General features: G+C 41.4%; 2 protein-coding genes across 7 annotated transcripts in view; one reads left to right on the top strand and one right to left on the bottom strand.

The window, feature by feature from the left end:
* GIT2 (GIT ArfGAP 2) overlaps positions 1–23,858 on the bottom strand; it is a 47,990-nt gene extending 24,132 nt beyond the window's left edge. For 4 of the 5 annotated variants that reach the window (XM_046639293.1, XM_046639296.1, XM_046639295.1 and 1 more), the window contains exons 1-12: positions 23,680–23,858; positions 19,674–19,807; positions 17,509–17,621; positions 16,774–16,879; positions 15,157–15,243; positions 14,912–15,042; positions 12,656–12,750; positions 7,132–7,177; positions 5,941–5,992; positions 2,561–2,633; positions 2,211–2,308; positions 1,072–1,183 (exon numbers count right to left, since the gene is read on the bottom strand). In XM_046639293.1, coding sequence (XP_046495249.1) covers positions 1,072–1,183; positions 2,211–2,308; positions 2,561–2,633; positions 5,941–5,992; positions 7,132–7,177; positions 12,656–12,750; positions 14,912–15,042; positions 15,157–15,243; positions 16,774–16,879; positions 17,509–17,621; positions 19,674–19,807; positions 23,680–23,731 — 1,099 coding nt within the window. In that variant the 5' untranslated portion in view covers positions 23,732–23,858. The remainder of the gene's footprint in view (positions 1–1,071; positions 1,184–2,210; positions 2,309–2,560; positions 2,634–5,940; positions 5,993–7,131; positions 7,178–12,655; positions 12,751–14,911; positions 15,043–15,156; positions 15,244–16,773; positions 16,880–17,508; positions 17,622–19,673; positions 19,808–23,679) is intronic. The other variant, XM_046639294.1, reaches the window with a different exon arrangement.
* A 2,668-nt stretch (positions 23,859–26,526) lies between these two features.
* ANKRD13A (ankyrin repeat domain 13A) overlaps positions 26,527–27,670 on the top strand; it is a 30,534-nt gene continuing 29,390 nt past the window's right edge. For both annotated transcript variants that reach the window (XM_046640014.1, XM_046640013.1), the window contains exon 1: positions 26,527–26,896. In XM_046640014.1, the coding sequence (XP_046495970.1) occupies positions 26,801–26,896 (96 nt within the window). In that variant the 5' untranslated portion in view covers positions 26,527–26,800. The remainder of the gene's footprint in view (positions 26,897–27,670) is intronic.

The following is a 27,670-nucleotide window of genomic DNA, read 5'->3' as shown; positions in this document are numbered from 1 at the left end:
TGTTATATATAACATACACATACATCTTTTTTTGTGTGTGTGTGTTTACCTTGAAAGTACTTACAATTTATTCATCATTGAGAGTGTAATAAGTGTTCCTTGTACATAAATGTAATAATAACACATACATCTTTATTTCCCTCAATTAACACCTAGAAATGGAACCACCAAATCAAAGAGCAAGTACATTTTGAGACTTCAAATATCTGACAGGACCCTTATCACTGCACCTTCAAAAAAATTTGATAAACTTTCTTAGAACTGGTTTATTTCTGGTTGAACCAGTAAAACCAAGAACAAATTGTTGTCAGTTACTGATTACCGTCTTTGGGGAATGCGATGCTGACTGAAAACAATTTTCATGGTATGTATTTCTTCTGTTTATATGTTTTACAATAAGAAAGGGTATTATATATAAAAACCAATGAGGATACAGTCCCGGGGCCGGGGAGGAAGTGCATTCCTAAGCGCAGAGACAGGACCCTGAGCTACTGAACTAGACTCCACAAGGCACCTAAGAATAGTGCTCAGTGCTCTCTTTACAATGTTAACTCTCACTGCAGACATATAAAGTTTATAGTAACAAATTTCAATTATTTAGAACTCACTTTTGTAGGTAAGCAACAGCAAGTGAGCTGTAATTTAAATCTTATGTCCCTTAACAAGATCTAAGTCAGACTTTTGGGTTAATTTCAGGATGTAATTTTATAGGGAAGATAGGTGACCCAAGAGGGAAAAAATCACATATAAGGTAAATTTGGATAGGAGTTAATAAAGTTGAAATATTTATAATTCTAGGCTCAAAGAGGTAAACTTTGTCATGACATGGTACCAATAAAACATACAGGGCTTTAAGCTGTCACGTTGACGAGTGCTTTATTAACACTTGTGTCAAACTTAGAAGGCAAAGAAGCAAACATTTAGAGGTTTGAAACAGTTACCTTTTTAAAATTATTATTATTTTATTGAGATCGTAATGGTTTGTAACATTGTGAAATTTCAGGTGTACACGTTATTAATCAGTAGTGTGTATAGACTGCATTGAGCTCACCATCAACAGTGAACAGTTACCTTTTGAACTAGAAAGAGGACTGCCTTGCTGTCTCCTCTTGGCATCACTGAGAATGTCGATAACCAGCGTGGCAAACTCATGGGCGTTAAACCGAGCTAATTTCTGTCTGCCCTGAGGGTGAAAAAATAATTGGAAATATTCCCAAATGTAAAAATATACACAAATTCACATAAAACTAGTCAGACTATTGTTAGATTTCAGCAAAAACCTTCCAGCACGAAGTGTCATTAATCACAACCACGATGGAATCAAACATTAACATTCTCTTTGCGAACAGTTTAAAACCATTTACGTAGGAGAATTATATAACATTTAAGTCCTTACAATGCATATTATTTATGTGAACAAAATGAAATGGTTCTACTTAACATTTTTTTCTAATATCAGTTCAGTTTTGGAGAAGACCTAGTAATGAAAAATTAATTTGGAGGGAAATGTTTAAATTGCAAGATAAACAAAGGCATAATCTAGATGTTGGGACTCTATCACTATATATAGCCATTAATCAATAAAAATTAAAAGACCTTCCTAATTTACTCAGCTTTTCTCCTCTTGATGGATGCCACAGATCTTTTTAATGCTCTATTGTTAAACACAATGCTTTGATGAAAATCATAGTGCATAAATCTTTGTATTTTTATTTTATTAGAACATATGTCCAAATGAGGAATTCCCATGTGAAATGATGTTAATTTTGAGGCTTCTGGAACTAGTTAACAAATTGCTTTTCTGAAGTCTGCAGCAGTTTAAACTCTTATCTATAGCACGAGAAAGCCCATCTTGCCATATCGTTATCAGCCCAGAGTATCCTTTATTATATACTTTATTAACTTGAGTGAAGAAACTTTCTTTAATGCCTTTAGGTTGCTTTCCTTGATTACTAATGAGGTTAAACATTTCTTCACATTTGTAAGCCACTTATATTTCTCCTGGGAATTGTTTTATATTCTTTCTCAGTAATCTACGTCTATTGCTTTTCTTATCAATCTGTGAGTTTTGTGTGCGTGCGTGTATAAAAGATATTAACATTTCAATCAATAAAAAAATGTAAAATATCTGTCCTGGCAAAATAAAATACCATGCTATCAGCCATTCCCAAAATAACACTACTAGTTACTTTTCGGACTCGGTCACTTGCCTGGTTCCGTGTTGATGAGTACTCAGGATTGACCGGAAGGAAGGGGACGACGGTTGTCTCGGTTACCAGGGTGCTGTGGTTTTGCGTGGCAAGCCAGACTAGCCAGAGGAAAGAGCCAGAGACAGAATCTCATCACCACGAGTGTGCCACTGCGCCCCTGAGAGCCGCGGCTCCCGCGTTACTAGGGAGACTCAGGGAAGCACACTCCGAAGCCAACATACACAAAAGTAAATGTCGACACACGCGTTATCAGGACAGTAGAAATTGGGCAAGTAAAACATTGAGGCTAGCAGCTTGTCACTGCCCACTGATAACAGAAGCTTATTAGATAAAGCCACATGTTAAGTCACCTGCATCAGTCTCTCGCCTGTCAACTTCATCGTACACATCCATGGCAAGTTCTTCAAACAAATGATTACTTAGCTGAAAGTAAAAAAATATCAGGAACACAAGGGACAAGGATTAACACTAGGAGAATGAGGGGGACTGTGACTTATTCACCCTTTTATCTCCAATCTTATCCAAAGCCAGTGCTCGGTAAATACCCACTATTCAACAGACAATAGCATTTCCAAAACAGTACAGATCCTCTAGAAATGTCTGCCTCCCACAGCAGCCTCCTCCTTGATGATATGCAGATAGCGTTGTGCTATAAAGCAGATAAGAGGTATTCGGAGTACATAATCTCAAAAGCAGGGTCCACTTCTCTACTCCTCTTGTGATACCACCCTTTAAAGGCTCCTCTTCTGCTCTTGAGCGTTTGCCAGGTCCCCCAAGTAGAAGGGATCCTAAACCCTTGGTGGGATGGCAAAGATGGCAAAACATGCCAGTTTAAGAGGATAAAACATGTCATTGCATGAAAATATCACCCAGACCTCAGTTAATTCTCTTTGCTATCTTCCTCAGGGGCAGTCCTCCATTTCCTAAAAGTCAGGGTCCCCAACAAGGGAGAGCTTGTCTAACCAGTACACTGTACAGTGTCAGTTAACAAAACAGTCCCCACACTGAGTGGGGTGCCCACCTGGTGGCTACTGGGATAGGGAGGACAGTCAGGTGCTTCCTCACCCAGATGAAGCTAAGCCCCTGCCAGGGTGGTTCTGGCTCCCTCGGCACTTTTCTTCTTATAGAAACACACCTTGATGCTTGGTGGCAGTTACTTTTTAGTTGGCACTGAATTTGCTCTATTCCCTACTGTGTTCCTTACAACTGCACATAGTACCTGGCACTGAGATGGGGCTCAGGAAATATCCACTGGCACACTGACCAGAATGTATTTTATGCAGCAATTTAAAATGCTGGCCACACAGACCTCAGGGGAACTCGTTAAAATGGGTACAGTGCATTGTTGAGTCAAAAAAGCAGGATGTAAAATTCTGTAATTATGATTGAGCTTCAGTTTAAAAAACAACGCACCTGAAAACAAGGATTAGAAGAAGTACACCAAAATACTGACCCTCAATCCATTAAGAATATAGCGAGTGAGGATGATTCCCCTTCTCTATTTTCCAAATTTCCTCTAGTACAGTTATACTACATTTATAATTAAAAGTAAACCCCGAGAGCCTTTGCTGGATAAGGTGATGAAAGATTGGAAACTTGAACTTGCATCATAAATACCCAGTGTCTTTCCTCTAAGAGGCTACAAGCTCTTGTTATGATTTCTAACAATAACTACAAGAGCAGTACCGACTGAAGGCTTACATCCCAGGCACTGTGCTAATATCATTATCATCATATTTAATAGTCACAACACCTCTATGAAGACAGGAACTACTATTACCTCACTTTACAGACAAGGAATTTGAAGCACGCAAGTTAGCAGCTTGCCTACAGTCACAAAAGCCACTAAGCGATGGACCTGAGATCCAAGTCTAAGTCTCTCAAAATGTTAACATTTACTAACTCAAGGAATGTATTAGTCTTATTACATTTCTCTCAGCTTTTCATTAAGGAGGGAGGGAGGGAGGGATGTGTATTGCAGGAAAAACACTGAATTGGCACTGATAAGAGCCCTCACCTGGGAGGAGACCACAGGGTAGGGTCAACAAATAATAATGGCAGCTCACCCTCCTTGAGCAGTTCTGATCTGCAACCCTTGCTGGATCTTTATCTCCCTTTCTAGAAGACACCAAGGCACAGAGAGGCTAAGGAGCATGTCAGAGCCGAGATCTGTACCTGACTAGTCTGACCCAGAGCCCAAGTTCTTGAGAGTTGTACTCAACTTTGTTACAGATATTTATCTGGGGCCTGCTAGATAAATAGACATGCCAGAGATATGACAGACATAACCCCAGCTTTCATGCGGCTTTCAGCCTAGCAAATACAGGATAGTCAAAGGGAGCTTGGGTTTTACCTACAATGTTTGAATTATTTAAAATAAAAATTGGCTTGCATACTATAAGTAATTAAAAAGAAATCATAGAATATTTAGTGCTGACTCCAAAGCTTATCATCTTAGTCATCTTCCCTAATTTAAGAAAGGCAATAAAGCACACAGACACACAAAACCATAGATATAGAACACAGAGACACCAAACAAATTGCATAAAAATACATTTATTTCACATTACAGTTAAATACTAGTAATGATAAATTCATTTTATGTAATATTTAGTACTTAATATTATATGAAATTCTAGTGCAGGGTCTTCTGTGAAAAGGGGGATGAAGCGAAAGTCATAACCCAGGGGAGCTGCAACTCCAGGGTTAGGCTGCGAGAAAACCCCTACCTACACCGTGAAGGTGCTCTGATTTCAGCCACTTGAATGATGAAAGGGATGGAAGCTGGGTAAAGGGAATACTGCAGGCAAAAGAGGATTCCTGAAAGAGGACCTGAAGGTGCCTTCAGAGCGTGGTAACTCATAAAGAAATACTTAAATACACGCAACACACACACACAACGGGAACCAGCTGGGAAGCAGGGCAGGAACTGAAAGGTGAGAGCTGGATGACGCCCTTAAAGGTCACAGAAAGAGGTTAAGAATCTTGGTTGTGATCCAGAGAGGAATAAGAACAGCTGAGGGGGTAATCTGGTGGTCAACACGGCTGGGGAGGCACCCTGGTGAGGCTTCATTTGTGGGGACTAAACAAAGAGAAATCCTCCCCAGAGAAGTCGATTTCTTGGGGCCCTGACTAAGGCTGAGGTGGGCAGCTTGGAAAGAAATAAGCAGACTAAAGCAAGCTTGTGACTTGCAGAACTGGGCACACTCTGAGCACATATCTGGGACAGGACCAGCAGCTTTTAAAAACATTCATTTACAAAGCTCTGACAAGTGGCATGGGATATGCAAGACAGTTGGCTGGATCCCAAGTGGCAGCAAGAGAATCTGTGGTCCTCACCATTCCAGCATCAGCTTTTATCATTTCCTAGCATTCTATGAGGCTACAGGAGGTAATTCCAAGAGATGTGTCCCACTTACTCATTTACATTGAGAGAAACAGGGAACTCTTAGGAGGAGAAACAACTTCCTAATGTCAAAGGCACAGTCTTCACTTTTAAAATGACAGAGAAAGCCAGTACTATTTGAAGCAGAGCCAATAAATTGGCTATACTAAACTTAATGGTACTTTCAGTCTTCTTCACTACACACTCAATGGTCTGCTTCTGATTTAACAACACCTAAGAGTAGGAAACGAAGTCATCTGATGCAGTCGGTAACTGACTGAGAGCAGTATCAGCAGGACACATGATCTCCCATACTGGGACTCACCAGGAAATAGAGATACTCACAGATTGAAGTTTCTTCTTAGCAGCTTTTGCCAATTCAGACAAATCCAGGCTGCTAAGAAAATGTACAAAACTGATAAGCAAGTAAATAAAACCATTTTTGTGAGCTCTGTAGAAGATTATGATAGCCAAGGGATCAAGATATTAATTACAGTTCATGGACATGGTCAGGGCCAAAAATGCTATAGCCCAATAGAGCCAGTGAGGGAACTTTAAACAGAACAACTTGGTGAAAGTAACTCCGTCTAGAAATACCAGAGTCATGTAACATGGTAAAGAGAAAAATAATCACCTACTAACCAAAAGACAGAACTATTGCCAAGTTAGTCCCCAGGCCTGTTATGTGAGAAATCACAATTTTTTAAGTTATCATAAAAAAAAGCATGATGGCAGAAAATATGAAAAGGGCAGAATGTGAAAAAACAGAATGGCAAGATTACCTCTGGAATAGCAGTTAGTCATTTCATAAACTCTTAACAGTATTTATGCAAAGGTAATTGGCTACATAAGGGTTTAAGGTTCATGGCTGCAGCCATGAACTCATCTGACCTTATACACCAGGGGTCGGCAGATTATAGCCCACTTTTTCTTCAGCCCATGAGCTAAGCATGGTTTTTACATTTTTAAATGATTGAAAAAAAAAAGGATAATATTTTATAACATAGGAAAATTATATGAAATTCAAATTTTAGTGTGTCCAGGAAGAAAATTTTATTGGAACAGACACACCCTTCATTTACATAGTGTTCACAGATGCTTTCATCTACACCTGGCAGAGCTGAGTAGTTGTGACAGAAGGCTGTATGGCTCACAAAGCCCAAAATATTTACCATCTGGCCCTAAGAACAACAAAAAAATTTGCTGATCCCTTTTACACTGAAGGGATATACTCTCTAATAATACAGAAATATTCTGTGATATCATCTACAGACACAATAAACCATCACAACTGGCTAAAACTGTGACAATATCACTGACTCCAATTTTCTTATTACCAAATTTGTTACTTGTACTCTTTCAAACTTAAGTTTTATATGGTGGTTTACTTACAGCCGTCTTATTTCCAAATTGTATAGCCATAAAAGAGAAAAATGTATGGGCTTTGTTAAACACAAAATATAATACACTTAAACACTACACAACCAAGGAAATAGTAATGACAGATAAAATTGATTGGTATTTCAATGGCCTTACCTGTCTGCCATTTGAGGTATTATAAAGTGCTGTCCGTTTTTGTGATCTGAAACAGAAATCAAGCCAAAGTTTTGTTCATATAAATAATGTAGGATCTGTAAAGGACCACCAACATTATTTTCCTAATTTATGTTTTGCAATTAGTATCTTCCCCTAATTATGAATTACGTGGGGGTACAGAAGTTGCCAGATTGGCTACAAATTCCCAAAGACCTGGCCAGCACCAAGGATCATATTCTCATGTTCTTCTGGTACAAAGGTCCAGACATCATTAAGCAGAAAGCCTATGCTCACCCTGATCCAAGGCTTTGTTTGTCCCTAGTATAACTGATGACCTTTGGCCATGGACAGAATGTTTAGGGAGCTGAATTAGCTCAGCGCAGGCTTCCATCAGCTCTCCATGTGGGAAGGTGGAGCTTCCTCGAGCTTTGGTGGCCCACCTTCAAATTAATCAATTAGTAGACAACAGTCAGGGCTGGTGGTCTTGGTAGATGCAGACAGGGGCTCCATCTCCTACAGTGCTTACTGACTCAGTCCTAATCTGATTTCCGGAAGACACTGATCATATGCCAATGAATAAAGCAACTATACACATTCACATACAGGTTTTTGTGTAAACATAAGTCTTTATTTTTCTTAGGCAAATACCTACGAGGAGGACTGCCAGGTTACAGGTGAAAATGAATGTTTAATTTGGTAAGAAACCACTAGACCTTTTTCCAGTCATTTTGTTTTCCAATCAGCAATGTATGAGTTACAGTTGCTCTGCATCTCCCTCGGCACTTGTATGGTCAGTCTTTTTTGATAAAATTTTAGTATCCTAATAGGTATGTAGTCGTATCTCACTGTGGTTTTAATTTGCATTTCCCTAATGACTAATGATGCTGAGCTTCTCTCTTCACGTGCTTATTTGCCATCTTATATTGTCTTTGCCCAGTTTTTATTGGATTGTTTGTTTTCTTATTCTTGAGTTTTATGTATTTAGGTACAAATATTCTGGATCCAAGACCTTTGTTGGATATATGATTTCTACATCTTGTAGAAAATATCACATAGAATTTCTTCTTCAAATGTTGAGTAGAATAGTCTCATTTTACGTGCAAAATTTGAAATGTGAATTCCAAACACTTAAAAATATCCATTAAGAATCATAACTGCAAAGCTCGCAAACCATATGAGTCATAAACCATATTTATCATATTGCTATATGACAACACCACTTCAGCTGATGCACAGTACTCACCAGTGAAATCATCTGGGCTGGGGTTTTCTTTAATGGAATGTATTTTTTTTTGATGAGGAAGATTAACTCTGAGCTAACATCTGTTGCCAATTACCTTCCTTTTTTTGCTTGAGGAAGACTAGGCCTGAGCTAACATCAGTGCCAATCTTCCTCCATTTTATATGTGGGTTGACGCCACAGCACAGCTGATGAGCAGTGTAGGTCCGCACCTGGGATCCAAACCTGCGAACCTGGGCTGCCAAAGCAAAGTGTGCTGATCTTAACCACTACACCATGGGGCCGGCCACTTTAATGGAATGTTTTTAAGCACAAATTCAAATTCTTTAAAACGTAGGATTACGTATTTCTCCCTTTCTTCTTGGGTAGGTGTTGGCAGTTTGTGGCTTTCAAGGAATTGGTTCATTTCATCTAAGTTGTCCAATTTATGTGCATAGAGTTATTTATAACATCTCTGCATTATCCTTTAATGTCTGTGGGGTTTGTAGTAATATCCCCCATGTGTATTCTTTCCTTTTTTCTTTGTCACTATGGCTAGACATTTACCAATTTCACTGACCTTTTTGAAGAATTAATTTTTGGTTTCACTGATTTTTTGCTACAGTTTTCCTTTCCAATTTCATTGATTTCTGCTCTTATTATCTCCTACCTTCTGCTTGTTTGGGGTTTATTTTGCTCATCTTTTTCTAGTTTCTTAAGGGGGAAGTTTAGATTAAGGATTTGAGACTTCCCTTCTTTTCTAATGTAAGAATTTAATGTTATAAATTTCCTATAAGCATTGCTTTAGCTGTATCCCACAAATTTTGATATGTTCTATTTTCATTTTTGTTCATCTGAAAATATTTTCTAACTTCTCTTGAGATTTCCTCTTACATCATGGATTATTTAGAAGTATGTTTAACAAGCAGTTGAGTATTTTCCAGTTATATTTTCATTATTTATTTCTAGCTAAATTCCATTATAGTCAGAGAATATAATTTGTAGGATTTTAATTCTTTAGATTTACTAAGGTTTGTTTTATAACCCAAGAAATGGTCTATCTTGGTGAATGACACATACTTGAAGGGAATGTGTGTCCTGATGTTGTTGGTAGAGTATGCTATAAATGTCAGCTAGATGCAGTTGGTTGATAGTTTGGTTTCAGCTCAACATCCTTGCTGATTTTCTGTCTAGCAGTTCTATTACTGGGCGAGGACAGCTGAGTCTCCAACAATAATTGTGGATTTGACTTTTTCTCCTTTCGTTTTATCAAAGTTTGCTCAAGTATTTTGAAGCTCTGTTGCTGGGTGTGTACACATTTAAAATTGTTATATCTTCTTGGGGAACTGACCCTTTTATCATCATATTACGTCCCCCTCCTGCTAATTTTCCTTGCTCTGAAGTCTACTTTGTTACTGATAGTAACATAGCCACTCTAGCTTTCTTTTACTTAGTGTTTGCATGGCATATCTTTTTACATCTTTTTAATTTTAAGCTACCTATATCATTATATTTCAAGTGGGTTTTTTTGTAGATAGCATATAGTTAGGGCTTGTTTTTTTGTTTTAAATCCACTCTGACAATCTCTGCTTTTAATTGGTGTGTGTAGATCATTAATGTTTAATGTAATTACTGACATGTTTGGATGTAAGTCTACAATTTTATTATAAGGTTTCTTTCTGGGCTTCGGTTTTTTGTTCCTCTCTCTCTCCTTTTCTTTTTTTTTTGAATTTTTTGAATCAAAATATCTTCTGATTATTTGAGTAATTTTTACATTCCATTTTAATTTATCTCTAGAGTTTCTGACCATATATCATTGTGTAATGTTTCTTTTTTTGGTGGTTGTGCTAGGGATTATTATATATAACTTTTTACAGTCTACTTAGAAATACTATCTTACCATTTTAAGAAGAATGCAGAAATCTTATCTTCATATTTCTTTTATCCTCTTCCCTTTTATGTTGTAGTTGTCAACACTGACATATACTGAAAACCCCACCAGACAATGTTATAACTTTTGCTTTGAACTGTCACACATATCTTAAAGAACTTAAGAGGAAAACATAATCTAGCATATTCATCCAGATACTGTTTCTGTTGCTCTTCTTTCATTCCTGAAGTTTCAAGATTCCTTCTGGTATCATTTCTCTTCCACCCAAAGAACTTTTTTTTAGCGTTTCTGTTAGAGCAACTAATTCTGTTTTCCTTCATCTTAAAATCTCTTTATTTTGCCTTCATTCCTAAAGGTTACTTTCACCAGAAATGGAGTTCTGGGTGACAGTTCTTTTCTTTCAGCACTTTAAAAATATTGTGAAAATACTTCCTTTTCATCTCCACGGTTTCCGATGAGAAATCCATAGTCATTCAAACAACCGCCTATATGTTAAGCGTCACTTTTAGATGTCTTCTTTGTCTTTGGTTTTCAGCAGTTTGAGTTTGATGCATCTGAGTGGGGATTTCTATGAGTTTATCTTGTTTAGAGTTCTCTGAGCTTCTTGAATCTGTAAGTTTGTCTTTTATCAAATTTAGAGTTTTTAGCCAATATTTCCTCAAATATTTTTCCTGCACCACACTCTTTCGGATCTCTTTCTGGGAGTCTGATAATACAAATGTCACCTTTTGATACTGTCTTATTTTTCTCTCTCTTGCTCAAACTGGATAATTTCTAGTAACCTATTTTCAATTCACTAACTCTTTTCTTTGTCATCTCCAATCTGCTATTAAGCCCATCCAGTGAGTTTTAAAATATTAGTTATTGTATTTTCAGCTCTGACATTTCTATTTGTTCTTATCTATCTTCTATTTGTCTGCTGAGACTCTCTATATTTCTATCTGTTTTAAGAATGTTCAACACTTACCTCTTAGAGCATGTTACTATCTGCTTTAAAATCTCTGTCTGATAATTCCAACATCTGTGCTCATGTCTGTTGACTACCTTTTCCCTTGCAAGTCTTTGGGGTTTTCCTGGTTCTTCATATGCCAAGTAATTATGGATAGTATCCTGGACATTTTGAATACTGTTGTGAGACTCTGAGTCTTCTTTAAATTCACAGAGAATGTTAACATTTTTGTTTTACCAGACAACTAACCAGGTTAGGTTCTGCCTCCTGGGCCAAGTACTGACAGAACAGAGAGAGAAAAAAAAGCAGTCAGGATTCCCCTCGTGCTCTTCGTCAGAGATGTAGGCACCCAGGGGTGCTACTGCTGTTGCCACTACTGCAGCCACAGGATTGCCTAGGGGCTAGGGTCAGGGAAAAAGGAAGAAGGAAGAGAAAAAAACCCCAGGGGAATCCCCCTACATTCTGTCCTGTAGAAAAGTCCCATTTCCTGCTCCTCAGACCACAAAGAGAAGGCTTCTTTGCATCTGTTCTGCAGTTCCAGGCTTCAAGCTGTTGTTGAGGTCATATCAGGAGTAAAATAAACAGGACACTCACCACCAGCTTGATGGTACTTTGAGCTCCCTAGTCTACCAGCTAGAGTCGTTAGATAGCTACTCCATGCATTTGGTCTCGGGTTTTCAACTGTATTCATCAGGAGACACAGAATGAGATGTGCTTACTCTATCTCACTGGCAACCAGAACCACATCAGGGACTCAACTCTACTGTACAACTAGGGTGGAGAACCACTGTATACATGTATTGGATTTTCTATATCAGTGGTTGGCGAACTTTCTGTAAAGGGCCAGTAAATACTTTAGGCTTTATGGCCACATGGTCTCTGTTGCAACTATTCAACCTATTTAACTGCCACTGTAGTGCAAAAGCAGCAACAGACAACACGTAAATAAATGGTCATGGCTATCTTACAATAAAATTTTATTTAAAAAAAAAACAGGTGATATGCTGGATTTGGCCCATGAACCATGGTTTGCCGATCCCAGTTCGACCTCACAAATAATGGTAGCTAACGGCAAAAGTTCACTTTTGAATTTCTTTCCATTCCTTAGATAGCAGAATTATTTAAATAACTACAAAAGTTATTGTTTGCTCTTCCATTCCTAGTCCCATTATGCACGAGAACTGGGCACATTCTGCTTTGGTTCCATTACACTCTTTGATTCTTGAAACAGTCACTACTCTAGAGCTAAAATAAAGTTTAAAACCAAAACTCAAGGAGATTTGACTGCTCTTATATCTTTCACCTATAACTGAAAATGCCATAGTTATTATTTTGAACAGAAATCGTTATTCACAATTTTCTCGAGGATTTGTTAAAGCATAAGTCATAAATAATAGCATCCCAACTCGTTTTTCCAGAGACTCACTGACTGGAGGTGTAGAGAGGCTGCTCTCCTTTCACTTACCTGGTTTCCTGCCACAGAGATAGAAGGCCAGTCTGTCAGTCAGCTCATACTGTATTTCTACAAGGCGTTCTGCCAGCTCATGATGGCCTCCTTGCCTACCAAGAGAAAACAAAGTACCATTTATAGTGCTCCCCAGCCACTGGCTCTACAACAGAAAAATACAGAGACATCTCCTGAGACAGCTGAGAGATTCATCAAACGTGACTTCTTGGAATAATCAACCTTTTTGTGTGGGGTAAACTGGCAAACTCTACTTTGATTCCCACCTTTATAAACTGTTTTCACAATCTGAACTATCCCCTTTCCTTTATTAATTTATAAGACAGGTTACTTAATAAGGAATTCAAGGACTCATGAGAGGAATAAAGAATAACTTTATCCAATGAGGTAGAAGATAAAATTAATAAATGGTCTAGGGTAGAGGTGCTCAAAAATTAACTAGAGTGCTTTAAAAAATATACACATGTCCAGGATCCACCCTTGGAAATTCTGAATCAGTAAGGATGGAGTGAGTGTGGACATCAATATTTTGAAGAAGGTCCTTCCTCTAAGTGCTTCTGAGGCAGTCAGCCTGACTCTGAATGAGAGTTTAGTAACCACTTCAAGGTCTCTGATTCAGGGAAAGACAGACGAACCTAATACACAGCTCACACCTGTGGCTACTCTCACGTCCTGATCTTCAATTTCCATAACAGAAAATATTAAGTTTGCCTTTCTTCGTTCATGAAATAACTAGTTAAGCTGCTTGAAATCCTTTTAGTAACAAGGCATATAAATAAATTACTACACTGAAAGACTATTATATGCAAGGTACACATGAGAAAATTCCAAGGTAAGTGATAGTATCACTTACTAAGGGCTCTCTTCCTCTTAAAAGATGAAGTCTAGTTTCTGCCAGTTTCTCTTCCCACCATTCAAGGCACTACAGAATATTCTCCAACCTATCACCCATCTTTGATTTCTGCAATGCACACTTTTTTCCTCATTTTTTTAACACCTATGAAATGAGGAAGTATCCTACAATTGACAGTATATTATCATTTAATTAGCCGACTTTTTAAAAAACTGATATATGAAATAATGATGACCTGTACAATCAGTGGAATCTCAGATCTGATGAAATACTGTATTCCTCAATACCTTAGCTCTTACTCTTCCCAAACACACTCTGCTCTACCCAGTGAGGTCCCCTGCTGTGCAGAACATGCCCTGTCCACCTTTCTGCCCTGAACTTGACTCACAGCTTTCTTCTTACCTGGAAGGCCTTAGCTCCTCCTTCACACATCCAAATCCAACTCCTTCTTCAAAAACCAACTAAAGAATTTCTTAGTGATTTGAGCCACAAGGAAGAAGCCCTACAGATGCCTTTTAAGACAGTTATCCATTTTGGCAATCAATTCCACATTATCTTGCCTCATTTAACTCTTTCATACACTTATGAATCATCTCCTTCATGAGACAGTAAATTCTGGGAGGGCAGAGTTTTGTCATTTCACCCATTTTATTCTCTGCAGAGTCAAGTACAGTGCTTTGCAGTCAATAAAGTTAATTTGGAAAAAGAAGGAAAGATGGGGGCCGGCCCTGTGGCCGAGTGGTTAAGTTCGAGTGCTCCGCTTTGGTGGCCCAGGGTTTCGCCAGTTTGAATTCTGGGTGCAGACATGGCACCGCTCATTAAGCCATGCTGAGGCGGCATCCCACATGCCACAACTAGAAGGACTCACAACTAAAAATACAGAACTATGTATAGCGGGGCTTTGGGGAAAAAGAGGAAAAATAAAATCTTTAGAAAAAAGTTTATCAGTCTAAAAAAAGAAGGAAAGATGATCCAGCAAGCACCCAGACATCCACTACTTAAAACTTACAATTAAGATTTCACTGTACTTGTTTAATCACATATCTATTCATACAGATTTGTTTTTAAGTTCAAGCCATGACTAAAAGTATTAAAAAATGGAGGAGCGAGTTCTGCAATTCTTGATACTTAATTTGGACTCTAGGGCTCAAACACCATTGCATTATAAAGGACCATATGGAAGACCGGAAGCTAAGCACACTGACTAATGGTTCCACCTCCCCTGACTCTGCCAGGCTCTCACTCATATGTTTTTGAACCCTCTTATCTGTAAAATAACAGAATGTAAATCTTTCAAGGGGTTAAATGTTAATCATAATCATACACGATTTAGCTACTTAACAATGAATCATACATGACATAAATAATCCCAGAGAAAAGTGACAAGAATCTAGGTCTCTTACCTTGCATAATCAACAGGAGTTTTCCCACTAGAATCTTGTGTGCCTGGGTCTGCTCCATACACTGCCAATAACTCTGCCTGTAAAATCTGCCCTGCTTTGGATGCAACATGGAGTGGGGTGTTTCCTTTTTCCTAAGAATCATCAATAAAAAGTAGACAGAAAAGCAAATTAAATAAACTAAAGGCTGCACGAATACAACCCACTTAGTTTCAATTTAATATGTGAATCAATTCATGCCTTCTTACAGGGTGAAAGAAGTTGGCTTGTGCTCCTAAAGATAACAGCCTTAAACAGGTTTCAAGGTTCCCTGTTCTCACGCTTGAATGGAGTTGCTGAAAAACATACAAACAAAAAAGACTATTTGTGAAAGGTGTAAAGGGTGATGTCCTAGAGCAGCTGGCAGACCATCCTAATCTCCGCTATGTCAGTAACATGTAACCCGTACCCGGCTCGGTAAGGTGGATGGAGCAGTCTTTCCCTTGCTGCTCACAACCACCCCTGAGCTCTAAGGCGGGGCCAGGCCCATTTTACTGATAAGAAAACTAGGGCTAGGAAGGCTGACCTGCCCAAACGCACGACCTGTCTAAGTGGCACAACCAGACCCTGAGTGAGAGGCAGTATGAAGAGGTGGTCAAGTATGGCTCTGAAGTCTGACAGACCTCAATTTCCAACCATACACCTCTTAAGCTGTATGCCCTTGAGGAAGTTCTTTAAGCAATCTGAACTTCAATTTCCTCATCTCTAAAATGGTGGTGATAACGCCACCTATTCACAGGGTTACTGGAAGCAGACAAGGATATAACAAAGTGCTCAGCACAGAGCCTGGTACATAGGAAACACTCAAAGAACACAGCTGCTATTATTATTATAATTACTGTTATTATTTGTTGTTGTTGTTATTGAACCCAGGGCTTTAGGGCTTCATATGATACACTATGTAAACTACAGGATTCTGCCTGATACCACACCCTGTCCACAACACTATTCTTGGCCTTGCATACAACGCTTTAACAGAGTCTTTCAGGGTGTGAGATAGGCCTGTGGTAGACCAAATTCTGTACTATTGCAGAAAAGTTCTTATACATTCAGAAGATAAGCTGCCTTCCTCCAGGTCTAACCGAGACTTGTCCAAAACACAGTAATGTTTATCACAGGAATGGAGAAGTCTACTCTAACATCTGCATCCGAGTCTTCTTAAGTTAACTTATTTTATTTTTAAAAATTATGGTAAAAAATGTAAACTAAGTCTTACTAACAATTACATACATTTCTATGCAGTTTAAAATTCTGAATTGTGAGTGCTCATGCTCTGTGTGAGCCTTTGCAAAAAGCAGTGCTTTGAAGATAAAGATGTGTATTTCTCATGGCATCTCTCAAAAACATGCAAAGGCCCACATAAAGTAAACCAGCTACTCATTTTACAAGTATAATAAACCATCCTGTGGACTACAGCTTTGAGTCACACCCTGCTTCCTGAAGATCCTACTCAGCATGCAACCTAGAAACCTGACGAAGTCCCACAAACTTTCTAGTCCCTTCTAAAAACAAACTCTGAGATGATTCCTATTTCAAAGTTAAAAAACTTACAGAAATATCATTTTAAAACCATGTCTGAAAAACACAAGTAGTTTTCTAGATACTTATTTTTCCTCTTCGCCCCTGCACCTCCACTAACATGAATGACTGCCATTTGAATTCAGATTAAAGATGAAACCAATTGCAAAAAAACCTGTTATTAATTATTTAGTGTACAGAAAGGAGTTTTTGTTCACTTATCTTTTCTTCTTTTTTAAGTTTTTTTCAAACAAAACAATATACTGTTTCATCCAGCCGTTTTCAGGATTTTAAAAGGTGTGACCTACCTTACTAAGATCTTTGGCAGTCACACTATCGTCATCCCGGCAGGGCAAGCGATGGACAAACGCTAACATCTGATACTTGGCTCTGATGAATTCTGCTTTATTAGGACTGGTTCGAAAACAAAAAAGAAAACAGTTCACTTGCAGTTCAGATACAACATTCCCCATTCTTTAGACTATAAAAAGAAGAGGAAGTGACCCACATCCCCCACTCAAGAATAAAATGGACAATACTGAAGTAAGTTTCAGCAGTGTGTAAGCCCTGAAGTCTGAAAACATATATTAGTCATTACAATGGCCGGGACTGCAGAAAACCTGCTTTTTATAGCATCTTTCTTCTCTGTGTAATTTTCTTAATTGACCGAGCAACGTTGTGAGGAAGTGGCATTTCATCCCTTCTCGTAGGTGAGGCATCAGGCAGACTGGAGCCCCAAACCTAGATTTCTGATCTGACTGCCTCTTGTTTGTGCTCTTAAGCTTAAATCTGATTACACCAACAACCCCCAAGCCTTAGTCTCAAACTGGAGAAACCACTGACTTGTGCCGGGTAACCATGCAAAAGAGACGGTCCCGTGCCTGACCTCGTTCTGCATTTCTAATGGCAAAAAGCTCAATGCACAATTGGGGTAACCACCTCCTGTGCTGCCCTTGTGGAGGCTGGTCAAAAACAGCTGTACTCCTTTCAGTGGGCCCCACGTGTTACGAAGAAATAAAAGTATTTATAAACATTCCACTCACTGTACTTTATCCTGTGGATTAGCTTTACGTCTTCCACTCATAATAGACGCAGGGTCCAGCAAAGAATGTTCCCATATAGAATTAGCACCATTATTATACAAGGTTTCAACCATCTAAAACCAAGCAGTATAAAATCATATTTTAATTTCTGTCCACAAATATTCAGTGGGAATAAGTGACTGAATTGATTTTTGTTTGAAAGCAAGGCCCCACTACAAACACTAGCCTGACTGGGATATCATGCACATTATTATTTTCTGATTTTAGAATGAGAAAGATGAATCTGTATGTAGGATTCAGGTTTGACCAGAAGGATAGGATTTAGGATAGATAAATACTTAAACGGGTTTGATTATATTTTTCTTACAGACTATGAAGGAAGAATACTCTGACACTATAGGGCAGTGTTTCCCAAGCCTGATAATCCAAATACTATTTTCAAGATTCTTTTTTTTTTTTAAGATTGGCACCTGAGCTAACATCTGTTGCCAATCTTCTTTTTTTTTTCTTTCTCCCCAAAGCCCACCAGTACATAGTCATATATTCTAGTTGTAGGTGCTTCTGGTTGTGCTGTGTGGGACGCTGCCTTAGCATGGCTTGACGAGTGGTGATAGGTCCGTGCCCAGGATCCAAAGCACCAAAACCCTGGGCCGCCAAAGCAGAGCACGTGGACTTAACCACTCAGCCATGGGGCCAGCCCCTATTTTCAAGATTCTTAACAACCCAGTACCACCTAGACTATCCACTTAATGTTTTTCTTTAAATTCATTCATTTTTTAAAAACTTTTACTAGCAGTTATGGTTTGATGTGCTAGTTACAGTTTTCTTATGTACTTAAAAATAATGCAACGATTAAAACAAATATTTGAGTATTACCTACATCTGTCTTGAGTACCAGCATTGGTTCACATGCCATACTTCGTGAATTGTTCTTTTAGGGTCAACCCTGGCATTTTAAACTACTCCTCTCTGGACTTTATTCAGATCCTATAATAAAATCTGTAAACACACACCTGAGAGCAGTAAACACCCACTTTCACGTGAGAATGAGCTGTTAGAATTTCTGAGCAAAAGTTATGACTCCTGACATGGCCCCAACTGTTTTCACATTACTGGAGATACTGTCACATCAGAGACCTAGGCCTCCTTGTTCCGGTTCCTTGGTTTGCATAGGCAAGTGTAAGGGACACGCTGTGCAGCTGCCATAGATTTAGTAAAACATGTACTCAAGACAAATGAAGGCGAAACACTTGCTTAATTCTGAGTTCCAACAGAATTTCAAAATAGAAGTACACGTCACATGACACTGGACCCCAAATAAAACAAAGAGCCCACTTAACACTTAGCAGAGCGTTAGGCCATCAGTCAAAACATGTTAACTTAATTTGGTATCTAACTAGTAATAAGAACTTAAGAAAACTTAAAGCAGATGTTTCAGAAATTTCTGAGGAATCCCAGTCCACGCTTCTATCAAAGTAAGAAAAAATGTTCTAAAAATATTAGCAGGTCCTCAGGAATAAGTAGATTAATGGAAAGTTTCTAAGGCAATAGCTTTCAGAAACATTCATCATGGTATGTGGAAAAGATGGACTGTTTAAAAACAATTTCTGGTGACATTCTAGAAAGTCAGCACTGAAACGATACCAAGAAATTTTAATGACTATATGCCTATCTATAATCAAGATTTTTTGGGACAAGTTTTAAATTGGGAAGGAACCAAATCTTTTTTTGTTTTTGAGGAAGATTAGCCCTGAGCTAACATCTGCTGCCAATCCTTCTCTTTTTGCTGAGGAAGACTGGCCCTGAGCTAACATCCGTGCCCATTCTCCTCTACTTTATACATGGGATGCCTGCCACAGCATGGCTTAGACAAGCAGTGCCACGTCCGCACCTGGGATCCGAACTGGCGGACCTAGGCCACCAAAGCGGAAGGTGTGAACTCAACTGCTACGCCACTGGGCCGGCCCCAAGGAACCAAATCTTAAATGATGAATTCAATGCTTATATCTATATATAGCATTGATGGTCATGGCACCTCTGTTCAGTTTTGATTCAAACATTTTTTGTAAGATTTAAGAAATACAGTAGGAGAAGTTTTAGTTGCTAAAACAATAAGCTCTAAAAACTTAAATTATAAACCATGAGAAGAAGAATTCTTATCCTACCTGAAGCAATGTTGGAGGCCATGGTGTGTGTTTAAGATGCCTCACTTGAGAGATGTGGCGCCCTAGACTCCGATGGACACTGCAGCACTCGTCACATATAAAAGTTCCCCTATTTACTGATGCCCAGGAAGGATCTGGAGAGAAGAATGAAATCTCAGTGGCGAGGATACTAGTTGGTTGCTTTTACTGACAGATGGCAAAAGACTGAGGTATGGTTTTTCCAGAAAAGCAAGACATTTTTGTTGTTTTAGTACACTAATCAACACATCAAGCTGGTGAGCTTGTCTGATGATACCACCTGTCTTGGCTGACTGGGGACAACATTAACTGAGACTGAAAACAGAAGCTGAAGTTTTTAATAAGCAGTTATCTCCTTTCTGGTTCAGGGCCACAGTCTGTGGCCCTAACGTGATCTACCGTCTCAGGTGCATGCTCTGTCATTCAACACGAGAAGCAAATGGAGAGGATACCGATGAATCATTTCGAATCCATCTCCACAAATGGCAAGATAATATCACTGTGACAGTGAATAATCCACATAGCATTATCTGAAGAAAATGGAGAAAAGACTGCTACAAGTCGACAAGCCTGCCTGCTTAGCAGAAAGCTGCGAGTGACAGAACTAGAAACCTGTGCAGCTGCTGTGGTTCTGAGCACAGGCTGGGAAACCTGGCCCCTTCCACTAGGAAACATTCTGCTATTCACTCGTTGTTTTAAATGAACTACTGAGTCCAATCTTGCAACTGATCCGAAAGAACAGAAGCTGTAACAACAGCAGCTTCACAGAGACGAAGATGTAAAATAAAAATGAGTAGTATTTTTTAGTGTATGTACAATACTTTTTTCCTGTGAAGTCCCACAGAGCTTCATTACACATCCTTTGAAACAAGGAATAATTCACACTTGAGAAGCAGTAAGAATAATTCACACTGGGTAAGTAAACAAACTATTCAGAAACCCCAAATAAAGACAGACCACCTACATTTCATCAGACTCACAATGGGGTGACAATAGGTGCTATTCAAGCTGCTTGGTCTAAGGGTTATATTTTAAAATTCTTCAATGTCCACAAAAATCTCTAAAATGCATGTACACCATCTCTACCATTTTTAACAGTTTATGCAAACTCTTTCCAACCATATAATGAAAAGCTATGGGATTTCACTCAAAGACAAATCCTGGGAGTCAGAGAGTGTGGTGGTTAAGAGGGTTGGCCCTGGAGACAAGGAGTCCAGGGTCTGAACCCCAACTCTGCCACTTCTTGCACAATGATCCCAGGCAAGTCACTTCTCTGAGCGCCCTTGCCATGGATCAAATGGGAATAACAACACATCTCAGGGTAGTGAGGATATAAAGAGTAAATAAAGTTCCTTGCAAATAGTAAGTACCCAGTAATATTAGCTGTTATAGCTTTTCCAAATTGTTTTCTAAGCATTAGTCAGATATTTTCAAGAGCACTGGAAAAAGTTTTTGATTGTTAATACTTAAAACGTCAAACGTTTCACGTGAACACTAGCTAAAAATCTCAGTGGAGTTTTCAGGTAGTTGAATTCAGAGGAGGATATATTTTAAATGAACTAGATTTGTTAAAAAAAAAAGTACAATATTTACTAAGATGTGATCATGGTTAGACGTCTATGCCATGCAACAAAACGGAAACAAAATAATTCAATGAACTACAACTCTGTCAGTACTACTATACTATTCTAAAAAGCAAAGGTTGGAAATATCAAGATGAAGGATCCCTACCAAGATACACAACAACCCTGCTTTTTGCAGTATAGTATTACTCCTAATGAGAAAAAAGACTGTTTTGAAGCATAGCTTTGGTTTTCACATATCATTCAAAGGATTTACAATATTCTTGGAAGAAATTAAACAGGAACAAAACAATAAGGATTTAATACACATTGAGCAAGGTTCCTGATTAATCACTTGAGCATCACGGATCAGAATCCCATGGAAAGAATACTAGAATGTTAACAACACAGTAAAATCAAAACTGAGTTCGTAAGAACGAGGTTGGGTGAAACCCTTTCAGTTTATCTGAATGTTTTATGCAGGGCTTTTCAACTTGGGCTCCAGGAATACCACAAATCAGCTTCAGAAAAGTCTGTGACCTCACTAAGAAATCTTAACATAAATTCCACATGAAAGAGTAAGTGCGTGTGCATTTTCTGGGGAGAAGGCCTCAGCATTCACCAGAATCTCAAAGGAACCCTAAAGGTAACTCTTTCACTAGGGCTCTGCAGAAAAGGCAGTACAAATTCCTAGCTGCTCAAGTTCACAGAACACTTCAAGGTAGCCTAATTATATTCAAAACAGGAAGGAAGTGACTCAAGTCTCTGTAGATTAGGCATATGAGACAACAACTAAAACGATACAATGGAAGAGAAAATGTTCTGAAATGCAGAAAATGCTGCAGAAATGCAAGACAGTATTTAGGGGGGCAGTGGAGGAACAGTTTTCCTCGGCCCCCCATCATCCATTGAGAAGTAAAGAATACACATTCCAAGAGGAAGTCTGAATCTAGACTCATGAATCAAACACATCACAGAAAGTTCAACCAAAAACAGGCAAAAAAAAAAATAGAAAATAAGGAAGCGGAACAAATAACATTTTGAGAGACTACAATGGAATTTGTATAACCCACACTAAGCTCGTTTACAAAACACCTGTTTTTAAACTCCTCCACCTCTCTCCCCCATCTTCAAAGGAAACTGGTAACCCCACTTACACTATACAGGCCGTGAAATAACCACATAAGGTTTGAGTTATCACAGTACTATTGAAAAGCAGTCTCCACTTTCATATGACAAGATGAAGTTCAGAACAGTTGCAAAAACGCTAGCCCTCAATGATTTCATTAAGATGGTTTACTGGATGCTACTGTGCCAAGGAAGCCATCTTACCTTTGAATTATTTCAAACTCAAAGCAGATAAATCCGAGCTCCGAAAACAGCAGAGAGACCTGCCAATTCTGTTCCAACTGCTAAGATGGATCTGAACCCTAAATCTGGAAATTACCCAGGGGAAAAACGGTTTCCGCCTTTCAGTGCCCCCACATGCCTATACTGCCTGAATGCCCAAATGTGTCTATTTGCCAGCGATTTTGCGTTTGTTTTGCAAGCTGCAATTAATGTATGATTTAGAAATTCACCTCTAGCTATAAGAGACTGCAAACGTTCTGCACTAAAGAACACAATTCAAAAGAAAAAAGAAAAAAAAAAAAACACATAGATGAGATGATCTTAAGAATATTCACTGAATCTTCCTAACCACTGAGCGCGGTACTCCCGATTATCCCCATCAGAAAAATGAGGAAATCAAGGCTCGGCCAAAGGAAGTCACCAGGCCAAGGTCACCCAGAGGCAAAATCTAGTTTGAACGCAGGCCGTTCAGATCCCCAAACTTGACACATGCGTTGCCTCCCTCCTAAGCACTGGTGGCGTTTGCAAGACCCCGACGTCCCGGGGATTCTCGCCGCTGGAGCGGGAGCCGGGATGGCAGGAGCGGGGAAGTCATCGAGGGGGTCCTCTGGCGAGTCTCGGGGGACGGAAGCGGGGGGTGTCGCCCACTCCAAGCAGGGCCCCCTCGCGGGAAGGGGGTCTGGGTGGCTGTGGGGAGGGGAGGTGACACCTGCAGCCTCTGGGGGCCGCAGCCGGGAGGACGCTCGCACTTTACTTCTGTAATTGGCCTTCCCGCGGATTGCCCAAGCCCCTTCCTGTTGGGGAAGCGGGCCTGTCCCGGCCGCCTCCTGCCGGCCCGGGATGGAGGAGATGCGAGGGACGGGAGGGACCGGAGGGCGGCGGCCCCCTGCCCGCCCGGCTCTGACAGGCCCGGGACGGTTCCCGCCCCAAGGCCGCCCCGGCTCCTCCTCGTCGCGACCCCGGGCATGAGGTGCTGGGCTCGGCCGCCGGGACCCGCCCGACCTGAGGGGGCGGCCCCGGGGCAGGGGTCCCGGCCGGGAGAGCTGAAGGGAGCGGGCCCGGCTGGTGCCACTCACCCGGCCCGCTGCAGTCCGCGCACACCTCGCTGCTCCGGAGCCGCTTCGACATGGCTCCCGCCTCCCACCTGCCAGGAACCAGGGGTCCCGGGACCGCGAAGGCGGCGGCGGCAGCGCTTCCGCTCTAACGGGTCCCCGCGGCGGCGCTGGCGGTGGCGCCTCTCCCCTCAGCGCCTCGCAGCCGCGGCGAAGCGCGCACGCGCGGGGAGGTGCCCTTGGGCGACGGGCGGGTCATGTGACCGGAAAGGGCACGCTGCCCTGGCGCCATGTTGAGTGAGGGCAGATTGTGCGCCGCCCTCCCCCTCCCCGGCCCCCCCCACCGCCCCGCATACGTCTGAATCTTCTTGAATTTAGGTCTCCCTCACTTTGTACCCAGCACTGGTTAATACTAGGGAAAGCAGCAAAATCTAGTGTCCAGAACTCTCCAGCCACAACCTTCCTGAGGCAATCAATAGCAAAATCACAGTATACCTTCGGCCAAGTTCATTCATTTATTCATTCCTTTAGTCAATAAATATTTCTTGAGCATCTCCTATGTTCCACACACTGTTCCAGGCATTGGAGAAACAGCAGTGAGCAAAGAAGACGAAATTTCCTGTCCTTATGGAGCTTACATTCTACTGAGATAGATCTACAAAAAATTAAGTAAAATAAGAATGTGTTAGATGTTTCTTTAGGCTGCAGTTTTAGTCTCATCTGCAAAATGAAGTCAATGTGTTATCTACCTCTAGCCCATGATTTGCTTTAGCATGGCCTGCCACCTAAGAATGATTTTCACATTTTTGAAGGTATAGAGAAGGAAAAGGAGAAGAGGAAGAGGAAGAAGAATATTCGACAAAACTCATATATGATGTGCAAAGCTAAATATTAAACTATCTGGCTAAGGACAAATGGAATAATTTACAGAAAACTGTGGTGCGCCTGCGCCATAGTAAGCCCTCAATAATAGTAGCTCCTATTATTATTAGTGTTTGGTATTCCTATTATTGTGTAATCACAACTTTAAAAAAATAAGACTAGGTAAGCTAATTTATAGGATAGTGTGAGATAAACACGATGAGATGAGTTTAATCAGTGTGAAAGAGAGAAGAGATGTGACTCTAATGCTGATGAAATATTTATTGTGCGTTATATGTCAACACAACTCTGATCTCCATTCAGTAAATATTGGATGCCTATTATGGGCCACATACTATTTTGACTTTAGGTACTCTGGTAACAGCCATTGTGGAGTTTTGCAACTAATGAAGAAGACAGACATTCAATAAACATGGGACAATGAAGAGACAGAAGATTAAGTTGCACGAGGTTTCTGAGAGGATACGAAGTCGTGGAAGAGGTGTCAGAAGCACTGGTCTTCGCTCCATCTCTCCATTCTGATAAATGTGTGGTGTGGGAATAACCACATAATTCCCACACATTCCAGTTAGAGCCTCTGGGTGCCATCCTGATGCTCCCGCAGCCTGTTTTGGTTCACAGACTCACAAATCTTCTGGACCCAACATGTGTGGAGAATGGATTAGGCCAGGATTCTTGGACAGCTGTTGTCGCAGGCATCTGAACAGCTGGATGTGCACAAGCAGGGGAGGCAGAGGGTGTGCTTTCAGGATGCATTAAATAACTTCGCCCAGCTATGTGGTCTAGTTGCAGACAGCTGTGCAGAATGCTCAGGCTGGTGAGTAGCTTTAAGTTGATTCGGTTCTTCATTAAATCAAGGAGCTATCGTGTCTTAGTTGAAACCCAAAGAATGAACTTAATATTTGCAGACTTTGGTCAAGTCTGGGTATTATCTATTAATCCTTTCAGCCATAGCCCCAAATTCAGATGGCAAGCTTCAAAAATAAATGACACTCAGGGGCTGGCCCCGTGGCCGAGTGGTTAAGTTCGTGCGCTCCGCTGCAGGCGGCCCAGTGTTTCCTTGGTTCGAATCCTGGGCGCGGACATGGCACTGCTCATCAGACCACGCTGGGGCAGCGTCCCACATGCCACAGCTAGAGGAACCCACAATGAAGAATGCACAGCTATGTACCGGGGGGCTTTGGGGAGAAAAAGGAAAAAATAAAATCTTTAAAAAAAAAAAATAAATAAAAAAAAAAAATAAATGACACTCATATGTGGAATAAACCACCACCACAGGTAACTGTGAATCACAACCCAGTTCAGACGTCATGTACAACAGTGGTTCTCAACTAGGGGTGATTTTTGTCCTCTAGCGGACATTTGGCAACGTCTGGATACATTTTTTGAGGAGTGCTACTGGCATCCAGTGGCTAGAAAAGCTAGGGATGCTGTTCAACATCCTACAAAGCACAGGACAACCGCCACAGAAACAATTAACCAGTTTAAAAGGTGCCCAAGTTGAGAAAGCTTGAGAAGGAACTACCCTCTTCTTATGCAAATATTTAATACTACTTCTCCAGAGTTCACAACTCCCCCTTTAAGATTGGTGTTGCCCACTTCCAAAATGGCTTCTAACCAATCGTGGAAGCATCTGCCCTGGTCCAAAAAGGCTGCAAGGGAGTCAGTAGCTGGAATGGTTTGGTCCGGGCGTCTGTTGTCACCCCCTGACCGCAGAGCCAATGGAAGAGGCCCAGTTGTGGACCGAACCACGTGCGGTTGCTGGAGCAGGGGGAAAGGGGCTGGGAACGGGCAGCCCGAGTTTTCCATGTCCAGATCCTGGGCTCAGGGAGAAATCTGAGTTGTTTGGGCGATTATACAGTGCTTTCCGCTGTGGAGTCGGAGATGGGTGGCACTGGGCGGACTCCCCACCGGGTGGCTCGCCTCGCCTCCCCCTCGCCGCGGCGTGCGGTGGTTCGCGCCGCGCACTTCCCTGTTTGGGGCAGTTCGGCCCGCAGAAGTCGGTTCGGGAGCTGTCAGCGCGGCCGGAGAGCGGAGGGGCGCGGGGTGGGCGCGGCCGACCGCGTCCCCGACCCGGCCCCCGACACCCGACTTCCCGCGCGCCCGGCCCCCGGCCCGCTAGGCCCCCCGGCCGCGGCCCGCGCCCCTCGCCCGCTCGTCTCTTCTCTCTCTCGCCGGCCGCCCGACGGGCGGGCGCGGGAGACCCCGCCGGGGCTGAAGCTGGGCCGGCGGGCGCTGAGGGCCCGGCAGCGGCCTCCTCGCCATGTCCTCGGCCCGCGACGCCGGCGGCCACTTCCCTTTGCACCTCCTGGTCTGGAACAACGACTACCGGCAGCTGGAGAGGGAGCTGCGGGGCCAGGTGAGGCGCGGGCGGGGGGAGTCGGGGGTCGTTTCGCCTCCCTGAGCCCGTCTCCAGCCCTCTGCCCTGGGGCCCCGCAGAGACCCTCAATTCTGCAGCCGTGGGACAGTCCTAATCGGACATGTGTCGAGTGCTTAACTGTGTGCCAGGCCCTGTGCCAGGGCTTTCTGTCCAGGATCTCTCTTTGCCTTTCCAATAATCCCAGGAGGTGGGTACTGTTATTATTACATTTGACAGAGAAGGAAACTGAGGCTCTCAGAGGTTATGTGTCTTGCGCAAGGTCGCCCAACTAATAATGCCAAATGGGGATTTTTAACTCTGGCTGGCTGGCTCCAGAGTGCACCGTCTTAACCAGTGAGGCGCCACTGCCTCTCTCAAAGACATGGGACAACGCACACCCCTCACCCTACCCACCGTTTTTGTAAGGAAGGGCTTGGTTGGGTTTAGAGTCCAGGTTCTAACTCGCCCTGTGACCTTGGGCAAGGCATTTTCCCTCTCTGGCTCAGGAAGGCTTGATGCATACCAAAGTTTGAGAATCACCGGTGCCCAAGATCCTTAAAATGCCTTCCTGTTCTAAAGCGCTTTGATTCCTCGTCTTACTTAATGCCATCTCTTGAAAGCACTGGTTCTCAGTCGGAGGTGATTTTGACGCAACCCCCGCCCCCCTATGGTAATGCATGGAGACATTTTCGGTTGTTACAAGTCGGGGGAGTAGGTGCTTCTGGGATCTAGTGGTAGAGGCCAGGGATGCTGTTTGGCATCCTACAGTGCACA

Source organism: Equus quagga, chromosome 15 (assembly GCF_021613505.1).
Source record: "Equus quagga isolate Etosha38 chromosome 15, UCLA_HA_Equagga_1.0, whole genome shotgun sequence".
Taxonomy (NCBI): domain Eukaryota; kingdom Metazoa; phylum Chordata; class Mammalia; order Perissodactyla; family Equidae; genus Equus; species Equus quagga.
This window is presented reverse-complemented; position numbering and strand designations above follow the sequence as displayed.